The sequence below is a fragment of the Pelodiscus sinensis genome, chromosome 32 (assembly GCF_052426305.1).
Source record: "Pelodiscus sinensis isolate ZL-2025 chromosome 32, ASM5242630v1, whole genome shotgun sequence".
Taxonomy (NCBI): domain Eukaryota; kingdom Metazoa; phylum Chordata; order Testudines; family Trionychidae; genus Pelodiscus; species Pelodiscus sinensis.
The window spans coordinates 2630090-2654388 of NC_143083.1; the positions used below are offsets into that span (position 1 = coordinate 2630090).

Sequence of the window (24299 nt, forward strand, 5' to 3'; positions counted from 1 at the left end):
GACCGGTGGATTCTGCCTGCGTGGGAGCTGCCTCCTCCTGCTTCCCTATAGGTGGAGACTGGTGTGGATGTGGAAATGTATTTCATTATGGATACGTCTACACAGCAGCATTATTTCGGAATGTCATCTGTTATTCCAAAATAACCACGCGAGCATCTATACAGCTAGCCCATTATTTTGAAATCATTTCGAAACATCAGGTGGCTTATTTCTGTGTTTGTAAACCTCATTCCACAAGGAATAACGCCTCTTCCGAAGTAGCAATTTCGGAATAGCGGGAGTGTGGATGCTCCACGGGTGCTATTTCAAAATAGCTCCTCCCCCAGGGCCACTCAAAGTAATTCCTCCCCAGTGCTTCCCGGGGCTCTAAATTGAGGTAGTGTGTCCACGTTAGGGGAGCCTGCCTCGGACTAATTTACAGGCTTCCCTGTAGTGTAGACGTGCTATGTCGGAGTATTTCTTCTGGAACAGCTTATTCCGAAATAATCGTGCAGTATAGACGTAGCCTATGACGGTGCTTGGTGGAGTGAGGTCTGTCGTGGAGTGAGGTCTGTCGTGGGGCCCCCACGGGCTCTCATATTGCCAGTGTCCTCGGTCAGGCATAGGCGATCCTATCCACAGTGGCCCTGCTTCGTGAAAGAGCTGAGGGAATTGGTGGTTCAGTGGGAGGGAAAATCTGAGGTGAAAAAACTGCCAAAAGTCGTCGTCCTCCTTGCTTGAGAATTGGGCGGGAGATCGGCGGCGGCGCAGTGCCAGAGTGCTGCCGAGGAATGGGGAATGAAGTGTAGAGCGGGGTGGGGAATCTCTGGGACAGATCCGGCCCCTGAGGCTCAGGGCTTCCCCCACCAGCACTCGGGAGCCTTTGCCTACTGCGGGACTGGAGCACACAAAAATCTACTAGCCTAGGCCCCACTAGGGTCTGCTGGGCAAGGGGGACGTGGGGAGTGATTCTCTCCCTCTCAGTCGGGGCCACGTCAGTGAGGGTTTGTGGGTTTTTTTGGCTTCTCACTTGTGTGCAGCCCCCGACTGATTTTTCTGCGCGTCAGTGGCTCCCGATCCAAAAAGGTTCCCCACCCCTGGTGTAGAGGATACTAACAAGTCCCTGCGATGGACGAACTGCGGTGCTGGGGGGAGGGTGCCGTAGCATGCTGCACCGTGGTCGATGGCGGTGCCGCAGGACTCTTGGGTGCCGACAGCGGCGGGGAGGCGCCAGTCAGTGGTGCCACATTGGGAATAGGTGCTGGCTTCATGCAGCACTCTGGGAGCTGGGCGGTGCCCTCGTCAGGAAGGTAAGCAATGCCAAGCCTCTGTCCTCGGCACTGGATCGGTGCACGCCCGTCTTGCTAATGGTGCGAGCAATGCCAGAGAACAGCTAGTGACCAGAGACGGGAGCTTTTTAAATTTTATGTTTTGTCCTTCACCAGCCGAGGCATCGAGTGGACCGTGGAGGGTTCGGGCCCAGGGTCTGAGGCAGGGTGAGGGGACTCCTCTATCAGGACGAGTTTGAGTCAGAGGTCCAAGTCTTCTTGCACCCTGGCCTTCAACTTCTTACCATGGACACGTTTCTGGGGCACAATGGCCTTACCGGATGGACAGAGCTTCAAACCAAAAATCCTAACTCTAGGGAAGAAATGGGGAAGAGGAGAAAAGTTTGAGGGAAAGTTTGTTGGGGTTTTTGGGGCGAGCGAGGGAGGAAGAACTGGGGTAATGGGACCATATCTAGATAACAGGAGAACAACTACTTATGTGCCTAAGGCACATTTTTTCTGAGGAACACTGGAAAACTCCGTCTCCAGCCAGGGAGGGTAGAGAAGCAACACACGCGATGTCAGGGCCCTGAGGGTACACGAGTCAGGCACCGCGCCCATGCGGCTCACCAGCACGCTGCTCTAAAAGCCTCCCCGCAGCAGGGCAGGGGTGCGCCAACACCCCCACGGAGCGCCCGCAAGCACACCTCTCGAAGAACACCGCACGACGTGGACAGGCCAGGTGCTTGCGCACACCCGCGGCGCAATGGGATTCCAGAACCAGTCGGAGCCTTGGAAAGGGTTGTGGTCCAAGACCTCGACTGTATCACAGCACCCAGGGACGTGTGGCATTGAGAAAGACTGAGCGGTGCGGCACAGAACGGGAAGGGGATTTGGTATGGGGGCTGCTGGACGCAGGCAGACCTGGGGGTTCTGAGTCGCCCACAGCAGACAAACAGGGGTGCTGGAACCACGCCAGACCCAGCCTTCTAGGCGCTATTGCAGCCAGCTGGTAAAGCACAGAAATAAACCTGCTCCCCCGCGAAGGATTTAGCTCTTGGGGTGGCAACATGCACACGTGGGGGCACGAACCCCAAAGTCACTTGCATGCTGAAGCGCCGTTCCAGGGAGGCAGCCTGTGGCAAAGCCAGCCAAGCAGGAGACACAGCCAAACACAGCCGAGCAGGACACACAGCCGAGCAGGACGCACAGCCAAACACAGCCGAGCAGGACGCACAGCCGAGCAGGACGCACAGCCGAGCAGGACGCACAGCCGAGCAGGACGCACAGCCGAGCAGGAGACACAGCCAAACACAGCCGAGCAGGACGCACAGCCAAACACAGCCGAGCAGGACGCACAGCCGAGCAGGACGCACAGCCAAACACAGCCGAGCAGGACGCACAGCCGAGCAGGACGCACAGCCAAACACAGCCGAGCAGGACGCGCAGCCAAGCAGGAGACACAGCCAAACACAGCCGAGCAGGACGCACAGCCGAGCAGGACGCACAGCCAAACACAGCCGAGCAGGACGCACAGCCAAACACAGCCGAGCAGGACGCACAGCCAAACACAGCCGAGCAGGACGCCGGCTCCAGCGCAAGTCCCAGACTCCACGCAGCTGGCTGCCTGCGCGGCACAGCTGTGCCCGGCTCTTCCCTCGCGGCCCCCTCCCCTGCAATTCGGAGGGTTTGGTATGTCAGCTGCTTCCCACAGCGGGGGGCTGGCACGTGGCATGTCCGGATTCTCCCCACCCACCCAGACGTGAATGTTTTTCAGAGGGGGAGTAGGGGAAGGGGGCGAAGGAAAACCCAAGACACGCCGAGGGAGCTGGCTTTTACTCCTGGGGGCTGCTCGGTCAGGGGAGGACCAGCCCCTGAGAGACACTATCTGATAAAAGGAGCCAAGATGAATTCCCAGGGGCCTGTCCGTGCTCTCACGCCGGTTGTGATCAGCCAGAACGGCCACAAAGCTGTGCTTCTGGGCTTGGAATTGAGGACACGCCATTTTTCCCTCTCCCCCTCCCCGGCACTGCCACGGGACTCCAGCCTGGCAGCCTTCAAGTGCACCAAAAGTCACATAAAACGCTGCCCGTGGCCAGAGGCCGCAGCCAGCCGAACAACAACGAAAACCCAGCAAAGAGCCCTGTGGTGCCTTCAAGCCACATGCCACATGCCAATGAGGTCTGGACCCACGAAAGCTGATGCCCAAATAAATCTGTCAAGTCTCTCAGGTGCCACAGGACTCCGGCTGTTCTTCCGGATGCCGCCTAACAGGGCCGCCCCTGTGGGCAGCAGCAGGACGGGGAGAATTGTGACAAGGCTCATTTAGTCACCTGCGGGATGGGTCCATTTCTGGGCTGGTCAGCACGGCCAGGTTTAGTCTGTGTAAACGGGTCCCTTGTCTCTCCTGTGGCCGGCCATTTTGGGCTCTGTGTCCCCCTCGGTGAGATGGTCACGCTCTAGGTGTGGAGAGGGGTAGGGAACGGGAGGGGGGGGAGCCAGGAGGCCTACAACAAGCTCAAAGCAGATGCCACCATGTCCGAAGTTCTGCCCAGTTTATCAGCGAGGAAAGAAAGGAGCAGCCGAGCGAAGAGACTCTGCCCAGTCACCCAGCAGACCAGTGGCAGAGTTGGGGTCAGAACCCAGGTGCGGCTGGCTGAGGGCTCCCCCCAGCTGAGTGTCTTCGGGCTCTTGCTGCTCCTGGGTTTAGAGCAGGTTTCCCAACCTACGGGTCAGGACCCAAATATGGGTCGCCAGGTGTCTCCCCAGGTGGCTCTTAAGGAGCCAGTCACACATTTTTTGACTTGCCCTGGGTCACCAACTCTTCCTGCATTGTCACAATGGGTCCCCATCTGGAAAAGGTTGGGAACCGCTGGTTCAGAGAAAGACTCACAGCTCCGGCACGCCCAAGTAGCGTGCTGGCACGGGGCACCTGGCCCGCCCTGCTGCAGTGACTCTGCAATAGTCAAGACGACTGCACGGTGGATGCTATCGGGGCTGTCTGGCAAGCATCCAACCCAGCCACTTCCTCGCGCAGGGCCCAATAGCCGGAGTCCATAACAATGCCCCTCTCTCAGGGCAGTGTGGCCTAATAGCCAGAGGGGCCTAATAGCCAGAGCCCATAACAATGCCCCTCTCTCAGGGCAGTGTGGCCTAATAGCCAGAGTCCATAACAATGCCCCCCTCTCTCAGGGCAGTGTGGCCTAATAGCCAGAGTCCATAACAATGCCCCCCTCTCTCAGGGCAGTGTGGCCTAATAGCCAGAGTCCATAACAATGCCCCCCTCTCTCAGGGCAGTGTGGCCTAATAGCCAGAGTCCATAACAATGCCCCCCTCTCTCAGGGCAGTGTGGCCTAATAGCCAGAGTCCATAACAATGCCCCCCTCTCTCAGGGCAGTGTGGCCTAATAGCCAGAGTCCATAACAATGCCCCCCTCTCTCAGGGCAGTGTGGCCTAATAGCCAGAGTCCATAACAATGCCCCCCTCTCTCAGGGCAGTGTGGCCTAATAGCCAGAGTCCATAACAATGCCCCTCTCTCTCAGGGCAGTGGGGCCTAATAGCCAGAGTCCATAACAATGCCCCCCTCTCTCAAGGCAGTGTGGCCTAATAACCAGAGTCCATAACAATGCCCCCCTCTCTCAGGGCAGTGTGGCCTAATAGCCAGAGGGGCCTAATAGCCAGAGTCCATAACAATGCCCCTCTCTCTCTCAGGGCAGTGTGGCCTAATGACCAGAGGCTGTGACAACAGATGTGTCCCCTGGTGGGACTGAGGAGGAAGGGATGGGGGACCCAGGCCCACCTGTTCCACCAGGTCCCAGCCCAGGGCGCTGTCAGTGATGGAGGGGACCCCCACTAACCCAGCAGGGAATCCGCCGGAAACACACCAAGCACCCGGAGATCAATTCCCTGCCCTACCGGTCTCTTCCAGGTGGTTCTCTCCAGCACTTCCCTCCGGACTGGAGGCCTCCCTTGCAGTCTCCCGTTAACCGGCCTCTGTGGCTTCGTCTGTTGGCGGTTCCTCCGCTGGAGCTCCAGCAACACCTGCTTCCCCAGCAGTGGTCTGCCCCTTTATAGCCAGCCTCCAGCTGGAGCATGCCCAGCAGGGTTGTGGGGGCGGGGCCATCTCAGCCACGTTAACCCTCGCAGCCCCAGTGCGGGTTTGGTACACCGCATCCCACGTGCACATCTCAGTGATGAGTAAACCCCCTCAATCCCATGCAAATCAGAGAGGTGGGAGGATGGCACAAAGCCAGGAATGAAAGCAGGGAGTCTGCTACCTCTCTCAGCCGCCACACGAAAGAACGTCACACACGCGCCATTTGCTTCGCTCCGAGCAGTCGGGGTCTTCAGCGCTGGTGTGAGGCAGCTACGATGTCATGGAAAAGAACCCACCACGTACGGTAGCTCCACTTCATGCATCCAGCTCCTTGACAGAAATGCCGCTAAGCTTCCAGGCTGCCATGATGCCAGCCACACCAAGACACTGAAGGAATTTGCCTCCCCACCTTCAAGTCTTGTTACGCTAATGATCTTGCCAGGGCACACGTTTCCCTGCCTCAAGGAAAGGCTGCAATTCAAACAGATGGCCAGGAAATGAAACGCAGGCGTGACCACGTTCGGGGACTTGATCTCCTAGAAGCGGGAGAGAGCAGCGTTCAGAGGCACAGCCCTTCAGGCCAGGAATTTCAGTAAGAACGTCTCAAATCCAAAACTAGGAATGGTCTCCGGGCCCCCTTTAGTGCAGGGCTGATCTGAAACATTAAAGGGAAGATGCATCCCAGCGTTTACACCAGGCCAAAATAGGTGAATCACGACATTTGTCTTCAGGATTCTGGGGTCTCTCCTGGAATCGGCTGAAGAGCACAAGGGAAGGCAGGCGGCTGTTACCCCCTGCTCTGTTCATATTCATGAGACACCTAAACAATTAAACCGCCTGGTTTGCAAAGGTGCTGAATCCCGCTCCGCTCCTGCCAAAGCCGACTGAAGCCACGAGAGGTCCAATTCAGGCCCAAGATCTATACCCCTAGGAGGGTAGGGAAGCACTGGAATGGGCTGCCTAGGGAGGGGGTGGAATTTCCGCCCCAGAGGTATTTAGAGCCTGGCTTTACAAGCCCTGGCTGGGACAGTTTCGTTGGGGTTGGTCCTGTTTCGAGCAGGGGGTTGGGCTAGATCCCTCCTGAGGTCTCTTCCGGTAACATTTCCTTTCCATCCTTTCCGCTGTCTGCTTTCCATCCGGAGCGGGAAGTGCCCCGGCGGTCAGGCTGGCAGTGCGATTTCAACACTGTGCTCACGGGACAGTCGTCTCTTGGGAGATATGGGGCTGGTTCTTCGCCACAGGCGCTGACCCCTCTGCAGAGGGTGCGTAAGGTGCTGCTGTTGGGAGCAGGCGGCGTTGGACATTTGCTTTGCCCAGGGGAGGCGGCAGCAGGGGAGCATCAGGCTCAGGATCAAAGGGGGGTTGAAGGCGATACTGGAAAGGAAGGAAGCCTGAGGGATGTGCAGGGGGCCGAGAGTCTGGAGATGCCCCTCCCACCTGGGATTTGAAACGTTTCCCTTAAAACCGTCTCACACGGTTCTTGGGAGCACTTAAAACGCCTCGCACAGGAACTGTCGGCTCCAAGATGGCTGGTGCAAGAAGGTTACTGCACTTGCACCGGGCTGGCCATGCACAAGTAACGCACTCCCGGCCTCGTGAACTGGCCTCAAAGAGGAAGGGGCTGCCTTCTAGGCCGGCCTAGGAAGCGTGTCAGTCCACGTGGCTGGTTTTGGGCCCCTCACTACACTAAGGAGGTGGACACATTGGACAGTCCAGCGGAGGGCAGCGAAAATGATTCGGGGGCTGGAGCACATGACCTATGAGGAGAGGCTGAGGGATTTGGGCTTGTTTAGTCTGCAGAAGAGAAGAGTGAGGGGGGATTTGAGAGCAGCCTGCAACTTCCTGAAGGGGGGCTCCAAAGAGGATGGAGAGAGGCTGTTCACAGTGGTGGCAGAATGAGGAGCAATGGGCTCAAGTTACAGTGGGGGAGGTCTAGATTGGATATTAGGAAAAACTATTTCCCTCGGGGGGGGGGAGCGCTGGAATGGGTTAACGAGGGAGGGGTGGAATCTCCATCCCTAGAGGTTTTTAGGCCCTGGCATGACAAAGCCCTGGCTGGGGTTGGTTCTGATTCAAGCAGGGGGATGGACGAGACACCTCCTCAGGTCCCTTCTAACCCTAATCTCCTATGAGTCTGTGCTATCTCCAGCATGCACATTGCACCCAAGGGTGCTTCTCTTGGGAAGCTAATGAAACAGATGCTATTGCTGGGCTCCCTTGGGTGCAAAACGGAGGGGAGAGTTTATACAACTGCTCCAAAATGAAACCGAACTGCTCCCAAGGCTAAGGCGGAAGGCCTCCCTACCAGAGGTTTCATGCTGAGCTGCTAAGAAACCCCCTTCTCTGGGTAATTCAAGAGGCCACTACAGGACAGAGCTGCTGCATGGGGGAGGTGTTCAGTCCCCAGAGCAATCCCATAGGAGCTGGGAAAGGCTAGTCCTCTAGGCCATGTCTACACTGGGAGATTATTTCTAATTTACCAAGTTTGACTTCCGGGCACCCGGTTTTACAGATTCGAAGCTCCGTGTCCTCACTACAGGGACGAATCGAATGTCACCCGAGGCGGGCGCCGTTACTGTGGACACGCTACCTCGGGCTCACAGCCCCGGAAGCGCTCTGTGGAGCTGCAGGAGGCCTCCTGGAAGCCAATTCGTTTGAATGAGTGGCACCAGAGCGTCCGCACTAACATTATTTTGCACTTCCAAGTTCAGAATTAGCGCGAGCCCTCCTGAAAAGCAGGACTAGAGAGTTCAAATTCCACAGGCCCTTACTCCAGAATAACGGACTCGGTAATGTGGCCGCATCGCTTAAAATTAGACATGGGGGGGAGGGAGAGGAACAGTTATTTCAGACTAAGATCTAGTATAGACCAGGCCCTAGTGCCGGAGGGGCTAACAGGGTAGGGCCTGATCTGCTGAAGAGCCAGGCCCCCCTACATTCATTAAGGCCTGACTGTCCTGGATGATGATGCTGAGGATGATGGAACCATTACCATCATCTGTCTGCAAGGTTACCATCATCACCCCCTTGCAGCGCCCATGCTGAGGGGCAGAGGGACAAAATGACCTGCCCAAGTCAGAGTCTGTGGAAAAGCAGGGACTTGAGCCCAGGTCTCAAGTCCCAGGCATATCTAGGACTGAACGCAGGACCTCTGCAGTGATAACGGAGAGCGAGACCTCTAGAACACCCAGTCGCTGGGATCAGCGCACCTACTTTCTCGTCACCCACCCTAGAAACCAAAGCTGCAAACAGCAGTGCAAATCAGAGGAGCCTGGATGCTGGTTACAGCACTGCAGTAGTATTTGCCGGTCCCTCACGTTCTTTTCCTCAGCTTGCTGGTTCTCCCTGTTGCCAAGGCAGGGCAAGACAAAGCCAATAACAGCTGATCAGGAAAGACAATTTAGTTGTGCCGACAGCAGGTGGGCAAGATGAGGAGATTAAAGAGCTTGATGATCCCCTGGAAGATGCTCCACAGCCAGTCAACATGGGAAGAAAAGAGAACTTCGTAGCTGCTCGGGTTGAGGATTTGTTCATGTTCAAAGAGCAACCCGAAGAGGAATTACTGAGCTGCAGCAAGACCAGAAAAACAAGCGGCTGTGGATGAAACAGATCATAAATCAAGAGGATAATCAAGAGAGCGAGGATGATTTTGATGAAGTTCCACCTTCAACCAACTGAGCCACAGAAGGTTTTGAACAAACTTTGGCATTTTTTTTTTGCAAATAGGGACACTCGATGGCAGGGACAAGAAGTCCCTTTGGGACACCGATTTCCATCATCAAATCAGAATTGTGACTAAGCAGCAGTGCAAATGAAGAGAGTTCTTTCACCGTGAAATGAGCTTATCCATTCGGAAGCCATTTACAAGCCGATACGGTATAAACAGAATGCATTCGGATGTGGAATACTACTTGAATGCGGGTTATTACAGTATTATTTATTTGTTTAGCAAATGCCTTTTTCCAGGGTGACTTAGCTCGCACACAAAGTATTCCAGTTAAATGCATGTATAAAAAATGTTTACAAGACCAAAAAGGCTTGGCTTGCTGTCTCAGTTGATGTTCGATTGTTCTCAAAATAAGACTGGATACTTGTATGATGTTAACTCAATGCATAGCACTTTATTGATACAATGTTAGTAGCCTACAGATGCAGAACAGAGCATGTGCTTAAAATGTACAGTAAGTACACTCATGTAATACTCTAGCTATAATAATAAACATACAATGCACTGTTGCAATTATAGATTTTTAGCGTGTCCTGGAGCTATTTTTTGTATCGGGAAAAAACAAACCAGGCTGCCCTTGGTCAGACGAAATTCTCCAACAGCTGCGTAGGAGCAACAAAGCAAAAGAACACAGGTATATTGCCACAAGGACCTACGCTACACTTAGAACAGATTGGTGCAGTCTGAGCTGTACAGCCCTTACTGTGGGTGCAGTTACGTGGGTATCAGGAGAGTTTATTCTTGTACGGGAAGAGGAATACACAGTTCCTTACCTTTTGTAACCGCTGTTCTTTGGAATGTACTTGAACACCCCTCCAATCGGGTGTGTGCTCGCGCATGTACGTAACAGCCAGACAAATTTCCCACTAGCAGTTAGCCAGAGGGTCAGCCTCAGCGCCTCCTGGAGTGGCGCCAAAATGGTTTCCCATATAGGACACAGCTGACCATCTCTCTCAGATCCTTTTGCCATGCTCCGACAGAGGGGACGGAGGGTGGGTCCTGGAATGGACTTGAACAGCAGCCAAGAAAGGGAAGTTTCTTCTTCTTCTTCGAGTGCCCTGGCAAAGTGTGCCGTAAGCAGGGGCGGGGCATCCCTGCAAGGCCGTAACATTCAGAGACAGAGGATACTACCCATGAAGAAACATGCCGAGAGGAGACCGGCTTGGCCCTTCATCCCCTCAGCAATTGCCACAAGAAACTGAGGGGACTTCCTAAACGGCCTCGTTCTGCCAAGGTGAAAAGCCTGCGCTCTACGTACATGGAGAGGATGGAAGCTCTGTTCCCTAACACTAGGATGTGGTTTTGGTTAGAAAACCTGGAAAAAATGTCCTGACCCACATGAAAACGGGAGACCACCTTTGGCGAAAGCACCGGATGTAGGCGGAGCTGGACTTTATCTGGGCAAGACACTGTGTACAGCGGCTCGGACGTTAACGCCCTAAGCGCAAGAGTCATTGTGGCTAGCTCTCTGAAAACAACCACTCCATGTGCAGCGGCAGTCAAAAAAGCAAGGTTAGGAATCATTAAAAATGGGAGAGAGAAGACGACAGAGAATATCTTATTGCTTCTATATAAAGCCATGGTACGCCCGCATCTCGAATACGGTGTACAGCTCATCTCAAAAAAGATACCTTGGCATAGGAAAAAGTTCAGAAAATGGCAACAAGAATGCTGAGGGGTTTGGAATGGCTGCCATATGAAGAGAGATTTAAAAGAGTTGGACTTTTCAGCTTAGAGAAGAGGAGACTGAGGGGAGACAGGATAGAGATCTATAAAATCATGACAGGTATAGAGAAAAGTGAATAAGGAAAAGCTGTTTACTGTTCCCACAACACACAGACTAGGAGTCACCAAATGAAATTAATAGATAGCAGCTTTAAAAAAAAAGTATTTCTTCATGTGATGCACAGTCAACCTGTGGAACTCCTTGCCAGAGGATGTTGGGAAGGCCAGGACTTTAACAGGGTTTTAAAAAGAACTAGATAAATTCATGGAGGATGGATTAGCCAGGATGGGTAGGAATGGAGCCTAGCCTTTGTTTGCCAAAGGCTGGGAATGTTTGACAGAGAGGGATCACAACGATTCCTTGTTCGATTCACTCGGCATTGGCCACTGTTGGAGGACAGGACACTGGGCTGGATGGACCTTTGGTCTGACCCCGTACGGCCATTCTGATGTTATGGCAGAACTGTGAATGGATATTGGTTCCCATTCATGATGAAACTCAGATCCTCCCTGTGCAAACGGACGATCACTATGGGAAAATACGCGTCTTAAGTCGAGGGGGCAAACCAATCTGCCAGATCCAGAATAATGGAAGCTTAGGGAGACCAAGCAGAACTTGTGTTTTCCTATGAACTTGAGTTGCCACAGGTCTAGAAATCCCAGGAGTCAACCCCTTTGTCCTCGTGCTCCCGAGGAACCTCCTCCACTGCTCCTACTTGTGGGAGCAATTGCACCCCTGAACAAGAAGCTGCTCATGAGAAGGGTCCCTGAGGAGGGACGGGGGGACCAGAGACAGAAGAAGGACTGGATTGAGTTTCCGCCTTCTACCGTGCTGAACACCCATTGGTCCGATGTAACACGAGCCTTAGCCCGGTAGAAAGGGGATAGTCGGGGGGAAAGTGAAGCTGGGGTGGATCTGGCGGCCGATGGGAGGTGCCACCCTGGAGCACACCTTTAAAGGCCAGCTTTGGACAGCGGGTGGCTTAGGGCCCACGGTTCTGCTGCACAAAACGCTGCGGAGGTTGCGGGCGGAAGGGCCTTCGCTGGGTGGAAGGGGCGTAGCGGAGTCCTTGAGCCTGGTAAGGCCTTTTGTCCATCTTCGTCAAGAGACCGTCACCCTCACCTAGTAAGTCCTGGATAGTCTGCTGCACCTCGTGGGGGGGGCCACAGATCCGTAAGCAGGACCCCTACACATCACAGCCCCCATGGCCATCACCCTTGTCGCAGTATCTGCCGTAAGGTGCATCAAATCTGGAAAAGCCTCTGGCGGGCAGGGCACGGGCAGGCGTCCGAAGGCACCGCAGAAGGGTCCTGGCTGGGACTCAACTGTCTGGGCTGAGCAGGAACCAACTCGGCCTCGACAGTGGGCTCAGGTTCATGGCCCAACTGCGGTACCAGCACCGGCCAATCAGCTGAGCTTGGAATCAGACCGACCCTGGCCCCTCCTCTTCTTCCGACTGGGTGACTGGCCACGGTGCCCAGGGCCTGGCCAGCCCCAAGAACTCGTCTGATGGTGCTGGTCTCAGCCTGAGGCTCTCTCTTTCGACGTAGGCACTGGGGCACTCCTGACAGAGGCGGCGGCAGCACTGGGCACCGTGTCTCCGGCGCTGGGATCTGATTGGGGATGTACGGCTGCCTCCACGAGAAGGATACGGCGCTCCTGCTCCCTCTTATGGCTCTCGGTAGGAATATTACGCAGGGAGTAATTAGCTAATCGTGGAATCGATAGAATTTCTATCGACTAATCGTGCAGTTGACAAGAGGGAGCCTCAGTCCCGGCTCGCACCGAGTCCAGCAGCTAAACCGCACTGTAGCCCGGCTCCTACGACATTTAAACTTCAGAGCTGCAGCAGGAGTAGGTCCCGGACCAGCCATGAGCCAGGACTGAGCTGGGCTTGCTCAGTCCTGGCCCATGCCAAGTCCAGCAGCCCCTGTCCATAGGGGGTCCTGGGATCCCCCCCCCCACCCCGTGGACAGGGGCTGCTCCACGGGATGCAGAGCAGCCTCTGCCCACGGTGAGCCTGAGCCTTCATGGCAGCATTCCCTGCCCCCCCGCACTGCCTCTGATAGAGGCAGCAGCTGGGGGTGGGGGTGGGGCTGGGGAGGGCAGGCAGCAACACAGAGACAGTGCTGGGGGGGGCGGTTAAGCCAGCTCTCCCCAGCACCGGCTTCTGCTTCCCCCCATGCTGCCTTTGATATCGCAGCAGCAAGGGGAGGGGAAGTGAGCGGTCAAGTCATCAACGACTCGCTTGGTCTTGGCCTGAATTCCCTGCAGACCTGACACTGGTCGCGCTGGTGACCCGCCCCCACATACTGGCAAAACAAACCGCACCCTAACCCCCCCAGGTAGATGGGCATAAAATCGGCGTGCAGCTCCCTGGGGTTCCGGAGGGGCTGAAGAACGTGCTTCAGTGCTTTGCTGAATCAGGCCTTTCGTAAAGGGCCAGAGAAGAGTTTCAAAGAGCCTCCCCCGCCCCAGGGCCGAGCAGCCGCTGCTGAGGTGGTGAAGGGGTGGCCGGGACATACCGATTAGGCTGCTTTTAATTGATGACTTCCAAGGCCAGATGCAACCTAACTAATACAAACAGCCCCTGTACCGCTGTGGAGTTAAGCAACGGCCAGAAGCCCAGCCAGCCGGGGAACTGAGACTAGCCTGCAGCATCCAGCCAGGGCAAAGGGCAAGGCAGAGCTAAGGAATCCGGGCCCAGCGCACACAGGGGCAGCCGAGGCAGCCCCACAGTAGGGACGGGCTCTTTGTTCGCTGAGGATGGACCAGGGCAGCAGCGGTGGGAGGAAGGCAAGGGCTGCAAAGCCTCAAGTACGGCAGCAGGGGATGCAGCTCAAGACCACCCCGGGCAGCGGGAAGCAGCACTCCGTGGAGAAACCACCGGGGAGGGAGCGGCAGCTTCCGCAGCGACCCACAGGCTGCCTGGCAGGCACTGCTATGCCCAGCGGGCAGAGCTGCAGAGGGGCCGACATTGTTCCCAAAGGGTGCGGTGTCAGATATTAACTCTCTGTGTTCGTAGGTCAAGAGGCCTCGTCCTGGCCCCAGACCCGGCTGCGGGAGGCACTGTCCGAACCGAGCGAACGGCTCCCCCTCCCGAGGGGCTTGGTGAGATGAGCTGTGCGGTGACGTCCTACTGAAGTGGATCAGTAGGGACTTGAGCCTAGGTCTCCTGGATCCCAGGCCAGTGCCTGGACCACTGGACCAGCCTCCCTCCTGGTGCTCCCTCGGCAGAGTCAATCACTGGAGGGAGGGAGAAGGGCACGTACATGGTTCTATTAGAGACCAAAGCGACTCTCGTTCAGCCCCCAGGGGACCCAGTGGCAGACACCCCACTGTGCAACTCCCCCAGTCTGACAACCCCCCGCGAGGGTTCCCCCTCTCCAACCGACACCGGCCACGTTTCAGCCCTGCCTTAGGCCTCGCTCAGGACAGCCGGTGCTTAACTTCACGCACAGTCTCACTACGTAAGCACGGGCGGTCCTGGACCAGGATGCATCTTAAGTCCAGGGTGGAGGGGCGGCTAGAGCTGCATTCAAACCTCAAGTGTCCAAGGCTGGCTGCAGCCCCACGTCTCCACTAGGCAGGTGAACGACTAATCGGCCAGCCAGTAAGCAAATGTTATTAGTCGACAGGCTATCCTGAGTCCCCCGCTGGCTGTTGCTACACTCCAAAGGCAGAGGCGCCCTTATCGGCTAGTGCTCTCCCCGTACCCGGTAGGGACGTAACAGTGCAGTCAATTAACTGATTAACCAATAAGCAAAAGCTTACAGGTTACTGCTACCGACTACAGGCATTTCCCCACCCTCCCGAACCAGTACAATTTAGCAGGCTAGCCAGCAGCCCGGCTCAGTCCTGGCTCATGCCGGGTCCGGGACCTACCCCCGCTACGGCTCTGCATTTAAAATGTGTTAGGAGCCAGATGGGCAGGCAGCCCAGCTCAGTTCCAGTTTACTCCGGGTCCAGGAACTCAGACCCGCCCCTCCCACAGGGGCTGCTGCCACCCCACACTGCTGCCTCTGCATCAGAGGCAGCAGCACAGGGCAACAAGCAGCTGGTCCGCAAGAAGAGCTGGTTTTGAAACTGGCTCCCCTCACGGATTAGCTCCTGCCGGGCGCCCCGCGCTGCTGGCTGCACCCCCGGGGACTGTAGACTAGTTGACTAACCAATAAGAATTCATAGTCACTCGACTATTCAATTGACCGATATTCACATCCCTAGGACCCAGGCTGCCACTCTGCCTCTCATCCCTGGAGGATCGCAGGGCACTTCAGAGGGAGCTGGGAATGGGCACAAGGATGGCGGAAGCCATTTAATGAACTGCAGCCACCTCTGGGAAATGGCGCAGCACTGATGTTGGCCCTGTTCAGGACAGGAAGTGAAGAGCAGAATGCAGCTACCCACTGGAATCTGGCCAGGACATCAGGGCTCTGCAAAGCGTCGGGAGGCAGGATCGGGCTCTGTCTCAGAGGCATGGAGAGCGCGTCACCAACGCTGGGGTGGGGCAATTGGCCAGCCCCCCTCTAAACTGACCTGGGGTGACTGGGAGAAACCAGAGGGAGATTAAGAGTCTCTCACTTCAAAGTGCCACCAGGGTAGGAAACATCCGCTCCCCGGCACTCCTAGCCAGCCCAAGTCAGTGTGCCCTTTGCACTGGACTTTGCATTGACACGCTGGGCTTTATTGCTCTTGGCGCAGGCTTGGACACGAGAGCTGGGGGAAAGTAACTGACTAATTCGGGCCGCATGGCTTATCGATACCCCACCCCCCCACCCCCATGGTGCCACACAGGGCTGTGGGCAAAACAAGCAGGCCACTCTCATGAGCTGCTTTGCTCCCCCCGCCCCCCCCAACAGAGCATGGGACATGAAACTTGCTGGCCTGGGGGCACGGATCCAACCTGTCCCGTCTGCCGTGGTTTGAGACAGATGTGAGCACTTAACCGGCAAGTCCGGGTAAAGCTTAACAGTTAAGGTTAACTCGTGGGGGCTGGGGCCTCCCGCAGACAGGGCTGCTCCAGCCCCATGGGGGGGGGAGGGGCGAAGGGCGGACAGAGGCTGCTCTGGCCCTAGCCTGCATCGAGGGGGCGGAGGGCTGCTGCAGCCCCTCGGTGAGCGGGGGGGCCACTGCAGTTGGGATGGAGTGACTCCTCCATCCCACCTCCCCTTTAATTGGTTAACCAATTCAATGGGATTTGACATCCCTAGTTTGTGCTGCGGCGGTGGCGGCGTTCGTTTGCAGCTGGGTCTCCCTGTTCCCGCTTTTGGCCTGGCCAAGCCCCTTCCCGCGCTCCCATCCCACCAGACACCGCATGGAGCCGGCCGACTCCTCTGGGACGCCCATCGGCAGGGCCTGGCAACCCATGACAGCTCACGGTCCCATCTACGTTAGTCCCCAAGGTGCTGCAGGACCATTCGTTGTCAGTGAAGTTTCTCCAGTTACAGACTAACTCGGCTCCTCCTCGGAAGCTTTGGCGCATTGCTACAGTCACCCCCGGACCAAACACCCAGCAGCCTGCAGCCCTGCCACGCCTCCCAAGCAGCACCAGGGCAAGTCGGAGGCTGCCCAAGCTAATCTACCAGAGATGTTTTCTACGCTAGCCGCTGGGACAGCCCTCCGAGAAGCCCTCGAGGTGCCCCCACCCTTGACTGGTCAACACAACCCAGCCAGCCCCCTGGACGATGGCTCTCTCTGTAAGAGCCTGCTCTGTCGTTTCTCCAGCTCCTTCACTGCCCACGTGCCAGGCCTATGCTACGACCAGCCTTACAAAGCTCGCGAAGTTTGAGAGACACAGGAAGGCTGGCGCCAGGGCTGGGCTAGCTGGAGAGGAGCAGAACGACAGCGCTTCGCACTCCTCTCATGTTCTTAAGCGCCCAAGTGCTGGGAAAGCAGTGCAGAAGCTCATCCTTACCCCGCGCTGGGAGGCAGGCACGTCACACCTCCGGCTTTTCGCCAACAGTGGGGAAGCAGAGGCAGCGAGACCAAGCCGCTTGCTTAAGCCGCAGTGGAGAGAGTCAGGAGGCGTCTACGCAGCAGCTAGATACCTGGGGCTGGCCCTCACCCGCCGTGGAGCCGTTTCACTGCCGTGTGGATGCCTGGGCGTAGGCTGGTGGTGCCGAGCGTTCCAGTGCTTGGCTTCCAGCTCAAGCCTGGAAGTCTACCTAGCAATGGAACAGCCCCAGCCAGGGGCTTCTCTTTGCTGCGGAGACGTGCCCCAGAGCAAGGATCAACTGACTTAAGGCCACTCTCCGGGTCTAGGAGTAGCAGTGTAAACGGTTTTGCTGGGCTCCGAAGCCACGCTCCATGCTGGGGTCCGAGCCTAAGCAGGAACATCCAGACGACTGGTTTTAGCCCTGTAGCACAAGCCCAGGTCAGCTGACCCAGAATCTGAGACTTGCCACTACGGGGGGGGGGGGGAGGCAGTGTAAATACACCTTCAGCGCCAGAGCCAAGATGGGCACGCGGGCCATGCAGGGAGCAGAGCTCAGCAACAGCACAGGGAACCTCTGACCCTGAGCTCAGACTAAGGACAGGAGCCATGTGGAAGGGAATTTCAGAGGGACACAAAGGGAAGTGATAAAACACTGACACGCCGAGGGTGAAGGAGCCACGTGCTAGGGGAGGGCTCAGAAAGGAAGTGAGGGGAGTCAAAAGAAAGATCAGCAGCGGGCCTAGGGGAGAGCAGCACCATGTCAGCGCAGACGTGGGACTTACAGTCTGTTCTCAGTGTTGGGATTCCTGGGGTGATGCCGGCCAGCAGCCACTTTGCACCCCTCTCTGACACCTCTCCTGCAAGGATCTGCACAGACGCCAACTCTTCCAAGTCCCCCATGGAGATAAGAATTGTCCCCTTATGGCAGATGGGGAAACTGAGTCCCGGAGAGGGGAGCGGACGTGCCCAAGGAGATGCCATGGCAGAGCCAGTAGAACCCCCTGCCTCGCTGGAGACAGGACGCGAAGGAAGCAACCTCGGCGTAGCGCGAGCAGCCCTGGCACCAGTCCGGCACAGCAACCTCCGTCGAGCCCTCTGCTCCGGTAACCACGTCCCCCACCCAGCACTAGTTTCATTTCATTAGTGCTCCTGCGGGTCCGAAAGCAGCCCCGATGGCTGCAATTAATGTCCACAGCGCCACTCCGAGCCAGCCCCGCCCACAGAGATTCACCAGCGGGTTTGCATGCAAAGGCACGGCAGCAGCATCCCTTGGGCCGAGCTGCCTTTTGGTGCCAAGGCAGGTCTCCCAAAGCAGGGAGGAGAGGAAGGGGCCCGTGGGAAGGTGCACAGGCGCCGAGCACCGTCACCGAACACGCGCCAGCCGTCTGGTGCGCTGGGATGGGGGTTGCTTGGTCTTGTTGTGCTGAGCCTCATCTTGGATTTGTCCAGCCCAGCCGACGAGCACCAGTGGTGCTGCTCAAACTCCAAGGTTAAGAGGGTTGGGGAACGTCCGCTTGGTGCTATGGAAGCCAGGCAACTAAACCCCGACCAACCAGGGGGTGGTCTCTGCATTCCAGTTACTCCCATAGGGCGCTAGGTGCCATCCAGGGAGGCACCGGCCTTGGTCCAAGAAGCTTGTGTGAAAAGCTCCGTCCATGCACCTCAATCCAGGCGTGCAGCTCCCCACTCGTTGCTGTTCAGTCCCTGGGATCTCCCCAGCCTCTTCTCTTGATGCACCTCAGTCCTGGCCTGCCACACCAGGACTCTCCTGCGGTTACACACCCTGAACCGGGCCGGGCTGCACAGCAAGCGTTTGGTGTGGGCAAAACGGCCAGCGGTCCAACTGATTTCACCCGTGACCCCTCCATTGCTCTCTACACCTCCCGAGGTCAACGGTGCACTTGTGAGATTAGTGTCCCCGGGAACAAAGCATCTCCCACGTCACCCCTCACACTCCTTGTTACAACTGATCTGGGTACCAAGGGGACAGGACCTTCACAACACAGAAGAAATATAATGTAGCCGCAGAGGTGGGGCCTACTTGTCCAAGCACAGACCTAGGACACTAACACATTTTGATCCTGACTCAGAAAGACTCTTTTAGATCCTGGAAAAGTGAGTGAACTTGTTGGTTTTAGTTTCCTCATCTAAATGGGGATGCTGTGATGGACTGCATTCAGACCGGGTTCTCTGGCGGTCATGGGCAAAATAGCTCCCCATCTTGCAGACAGGGAAACTGAGGCAGAGAGAGCCCCCCCCCCCCCCCCCCCCACTAACATATCAGTTACCCACAGTCACTTAGCCCAGACTAGGCACGAAAACAGTGGTTCTCAGTTAGGGATTCAGGGTACCCTGGGGGCCACAGGTAGGTTTCAGGGGGCTGTGACCCACAGCCCCTCCCTTGGGGGAGGGGAGAGCAAAGCAACTTAGCTTTGTCCATCTGTGGCCTGGGTCCTAGCAACTGCCTGCTTGCTACCCCCTAACACTGGCCCTGGCTTTTATACACACAACAACAGCTGTAGCGAGGCTGTGGAGTTTAACCAGAGCAAGGCTGAGAATCCTTGCACGCGAGAACACGGGCAGGGGATCTCCGCTGCTTTCTCCTCACCGGTAAGCCTGCTTAACTGGGGTGACAGGTCATCTGCTGGGACAGCGAACTAAAGGAGTCTTGACTTTAGCTTAGAAGCGTCTTGTGAGCATATTCACGTGTCCATGGTGATCAAGGGATTTGGGGGCTCAATTCAGCCTGGTGCTTGCAGGTCACACGGGTTTCACCAAAGTTTCCTAGGATGCTGCAATTCTGCACAGAAGCCCAAGTCATTTAAAAACCACGGCTCTCATTCCTCCGGTAGGGCTAAAAAAGGCTCAGAGGGCCTCAGAACCACAAGAGCTCTGCTTGTAAAGCTCAATCCAAGGGCAAGGTACAAGACAGATCAGCACAGAGCCAAAAACTTCAGGCAACCTATGAGCCTGATGCAAGACCAAGAGAAAGTAAAGTCCCCTTTGTGCCGTCCCTATTTGGGGCTTGGTCAGATCCAATTTGGCCTCTGACGTAGGTTGGAGCAGCCTCAGCACAGTCCTAACTTGCACCAGTCGTCTCGAGGGCTTGTTGGGTGGTGGAAAATAGCTACAGCACAAAGATGCTTGGGTCACCTCCCCCTCTCCTGGAAGCCCCTTACTGGGCTGTCACCGAAACATAGCAGCGCCAACCTGCCGGTCCTGGCACCTTTGTGCAGGGGGAATCCCTCAAGAGCCGAATCTGCCAGCCCTACCGCCTCTTAATGCCAACAGAGGGGCCACCCGGCAGAGCTGAATCAGGCTCTTGAGGGATGCCTGGAAGAGCCAGAAGACGGGAAGACAGGGAACACCGCCAGAGGGGAGAATATAAAATGTGAAAGTATTTAAGTATTTCCCCAAGGCGTGGGGGTAGTGGGAGCAACTACAGTCTGTTTTGAACCCAAGCGTCCATCCCATTTCAGCCTTTGCATGTGCTGTTCAAGGCCCCCAACTCTGCTCCTAGAAATCACATTGCTTATTAATGTCCTCGCAGTGTATCAGCATAAACCGCACCAGTTCCCCGAGTTTGACAAGAAGCCAGGCTTCCCTTTGCAGTGAGTATTTCCTGGGGGACTAGGAGTGCACAGCCTAAGGAGATGTAATTTGATAAGGGTGGATGAGACTCATGACTGGGCCTTTTCTATAGTGAAGTCACCCATGCAGGCAGCAAATTGGAGGTGCTGAAAGGACTCCGGTTTGGGAACCTGACAGCTCAGGGATAGAAAAGACCTACTAGATAATTGAATCTTTCCCTTAGGAGTGGCTGGATCGGAGGGGAAGTTGATACTTCCTGCAGAGCGGGCCAAGAAGCCCGGATCTCCTGCTACCCTGACCCAGGAGTCAGTTAACCAGGTATCATCCTTACCGTGATCACGCCCCCTTTCCCCGCCTGCCTTCAAGCTCTAGCACAGCCTCCAGGAACAGAAAGGGAAGCGCAGAAAGTGGAGGCGGAGCATGAGCGGTTGGTACAAACCGGGATCGTGTGCTCCTGGAAGTGGGCTGGAGCTCCGGGAGCCGGCCAATGGGAAGCAGAGAGTATGATGTCATCATGCTAATCACAGCATGGCTCTAGCTAACAAAGAGAACAATGGGGCTACCAACACTGCCCCACTTCCACCCATGAAAACCGCACGAGGGCCCCACAAATCCTATCAATGAAAATGAAATGATCACCCTGCGCCCCACATCTACGAAGAGAGGCCACAGTCAGAGGTCACGGCAGAAAGAGGAGGGAGGAAAGGCCAAGTATCCTGGAGGTCAGCTTGCAAACAGGCAAGACTCAGATCTCCACAATGATTTTTGATACTAAAAATGTGTATTTTATTTAGCTTGCAGTTTTCTTTAAGACATAACTTGAAAGACTAGAAGGATATTTTTTATGTGAAAGAAACAAAATCCAACCGGCACACCCCCGGCCAAGTATCACCAGGGTTGAGGCGTGCCCTTGTGTCCTTTTGTGACAGATTTTTTTGCGGTGAGGGATCCCTACCCCTCCACAGCTACTTCATATCTCAAGAGTTTAACATATTTTTAAGTAAAATGCAGGACAATGTAGCACTTTAAAGACTAACAAGATGGTTTATTAGATGATGAGCTTTCGTGGGCCAGACCCACTTCCTCAGATTAAAGTGCTACATTGTCCTGCATTTTGCTTCAGCTACCCCAGACTAACACGGCTACATTTCTATATTTTTAAGTAGCAGCTGAAATTAAGAATCCTACTGAGATCAAATAAGTCTCTGACAGTATTGCCTTAAGAGAGCGGGTGGAGTAATCAATTAAATAAATGAAAGTATTTTCATCTATTTCATGGTCATTGTATTTTGCAGTCTATTTCCACAGACTTGAAAAGTCCAGCAAACATGAGAACTTTGCCAGTATGTAACATACACACTGTGTAGCAGGCCTATATAGTTTAAACAACAGCAAACTATAAAGCAAAATATTTACAATTGTGGAGTCATTTTAAAATGACACACAGGGAGTGGGCTTGGTCCTGAAATAGAATTAAAAGTGTCTCTACGAAGAGTTTGGTGAGCTTTTGTTTCTGACAAGTTTCCACACTGCACTCCTCAGCACAAAGAAACAAAGACGAAAACTGACCCAAATAAAAACTGGGATGGGCCAGAGCATCTCAGACTTTCTGACTGCAGGATTTTTGGTTGCTACCCGGGCATAGGTGTTCAGGGAAAGAAAAACCCAAAATACCAAAGCACACACACATCACTGTGCTATGCCATCCCTGCCAAAAAGACAGGCCAACACCTTTCTGGCCCAGGAGTATTTAAGCTACAAGATTCTCTAGTTCTCTCCAAACCTATCCATGTATTCAGGTTCCCAGGCCAAGTTATTCAGGCACTAATTGTAAGTCTGCTAACCTCTCTCGAATATGGAGGGGGGGTATTTTAAGTGACATATGTAGAAATACTTTGGTTTCTTCTACAGACTTGCATCTCCTCCTTTCTCCATTTTAGACAGTGTTACCTGGGGAGCCCCACGCTGCCTATCAGAGAGCGGGGGACTGAGGGCGTGCCAGGGAAGAGCCCCACCGCCAGTGTGCAAAACAAAAGGGGGGAAAAAAAAGGCCGCTGAAGTTTACCTTGTCTCCCCACAATCTCGGCTACATGTTCAGAGCTGGGGACAGGGACACACTCAGTCATGTTGACGCTTTTCTTTCTGCTTCCAATGATGCTCAGCTGCTCCGCCAAGATGGAGGGGTGGGGGTGAAAGTTGCCGAACACATCTGGAGGGGAAGCGGCGCTGCAGGTGGGGGGGCTCGCCTCTGGATCCAGCACCGGCAGCCCCCCCAGCATCCCAACTCCCCTGTCCAGCCCTGCCCCGGGGTCCAGCTCCTCCAGCCCGCCATCCCCAACCTCCAGCGCCTCCTCCTCCGCGGCTCCGTCCTCTTCTGCCGCCGCCTCCTCCTCCTCCAGCCCCAAGATGGAGAGCTGGTCCAGGGCAAACCTCAGCGCGGCGGCCGCTTCCTCGGGGTCGGGCTGCTCCGGGAGGCTGGGCGGCGGCGCGGGGCTCAGCAGCCCCCGGCAGGGCGCGGGGCAGCCGGCAGCCTCCCCCCCGCCCGGCTGGTAGATGGAGCTGGGCATGCTGCAGAGCAGCCGCGGGCTGGTCCCCTGCGCTCGGAGCCTCCCGCCCCGGCGCCGCCGCCTGCTTTGTCTGCTGCCCGGCCGGCCGCCTGCATCCAGCGGCAGCAGCAGGGCTGGAAGGGGCCGCCGCGAGCAGCGCCCCCCGCCTCCCGCAGGCCCAGGACGTCAGCCCCAGCCCAACAATGGGGCAGGGCGAGCGCGGCGCATGCGCGGGCCCCCCACCCACCCCCGGCCCATGTGGCCGGGGCGGGGCCGCCGGGCGAGAGAGCCAACCCGCGAGCCGGCGCTGGAGCGGGGGGGCGGCGCTGTGGCTCCCCCAGCTGCAAAAGGCACCGGCCGGAGCTCGGGCCACGCCTCGCGCGTCGGTGGCAGCGGAGGAAATAAACGGGGACCCGCAGCACCCCGGGGACTAGCAATGCGGGGCCAGCCCCAGGGCGCAGGGGTTTTTTTTCGGGGGGGGGGGGGGTTGTTACAAATGTGCGCTGCAAGGGTGTGAATGCACCCCCATAGCGCCCCAAGTCAGTGGGGAAACCAGCCCCGGCCTTCTGCATGGTCAGCCAGAGCATGCTTACTTGGGGGGTCCTGGCAGGGCGGGGGATGCTTTCACACCCTTCACACACACCCCCAGGTAAAGAATATTCAGGTAGGCGAGATTATCTCAAGCTGGCAGCACCTGACGAAGCGACCGGTCGCGTCCTTACAGAAATAGGGGAAGCAGTTTTGGAACCATTAGCCATTCGGTGTAAGAATTCGGGGAGGGTGCAGAAAACAAGGGGAAGCCAAACACAATACGGGGACAAAGAGGGCCTGGGGAATTACAGACCAGCCGGCCTAATGTTGGTATCAGGAGAGGGGGGAAAAAAAGACACGTGACCCAAATGACAGTCAATCAGACTGAAGCCCCTAGACCAGGGCTACTCAACTTTGGAAGCCCCGGGGGCCACAATAATACAACACATGCCAAGGGCCACAGCTTAAGAGTGGTTACATCTACATGCAAATATATGCAAATAGCTCCTTTTGCACTGATGGGCATGAAAAACAAAGATTAAGCCCCAGCACCGAACCTAAATGTGGGTTGTGTAAGCCAGTCAGCACCTCTCAGGTTCTGCCCACAAAGCTAAGCAACCAGCACTTCCCACAATGCCTCAGTGCTCCTGGCACCTCCTCCCTAGGGTCTAGAAACGCCAATACCCTGTACCCATCTATTGCAGTGAGCCCGTCCGCTTGCATCTTTAAATGCTCACCCACCTGGGAGATGCCTCTCCGTTGTGGAGCATGTTTCTAGAGGAGGCCATGTTCAACGGTTCCCACCCATGGGCCACATGGTGAGCCTTGTGTAAATCCAAACTGCATCACGGGCTACAAACAGGCCGCATGTTGAGTGACTCTGCCGTAGACGATAATAGG

General features: G+C 56.0%; 1 protein-coding gene across 1 annotated transcript in view; it reads right to left on the reverse strand.

Annotated features, from left to right (window-relative positions):
* MEX3D (mex-3 RNA binding family member D) overlaps positions 1–23057 on the reverse strand; it is a 33141-nt gene extending 10084 nt beyond the window's left edge. Inside the window, exon 1 of the mRNA XM_075903262.2 lies at positions 22388–23057. Coding sequence (XP_075759377.1) covers positions 22388–22889 — 502 coding nt within the window. The 5' untranslated portion in view covers positions 22890–23057. The remainder of the gene's footprint in view (positions 1–22387) is intronic.
* Between the last annotated feature and the right edge of the window lie 1242 nt (positions 23058–24299).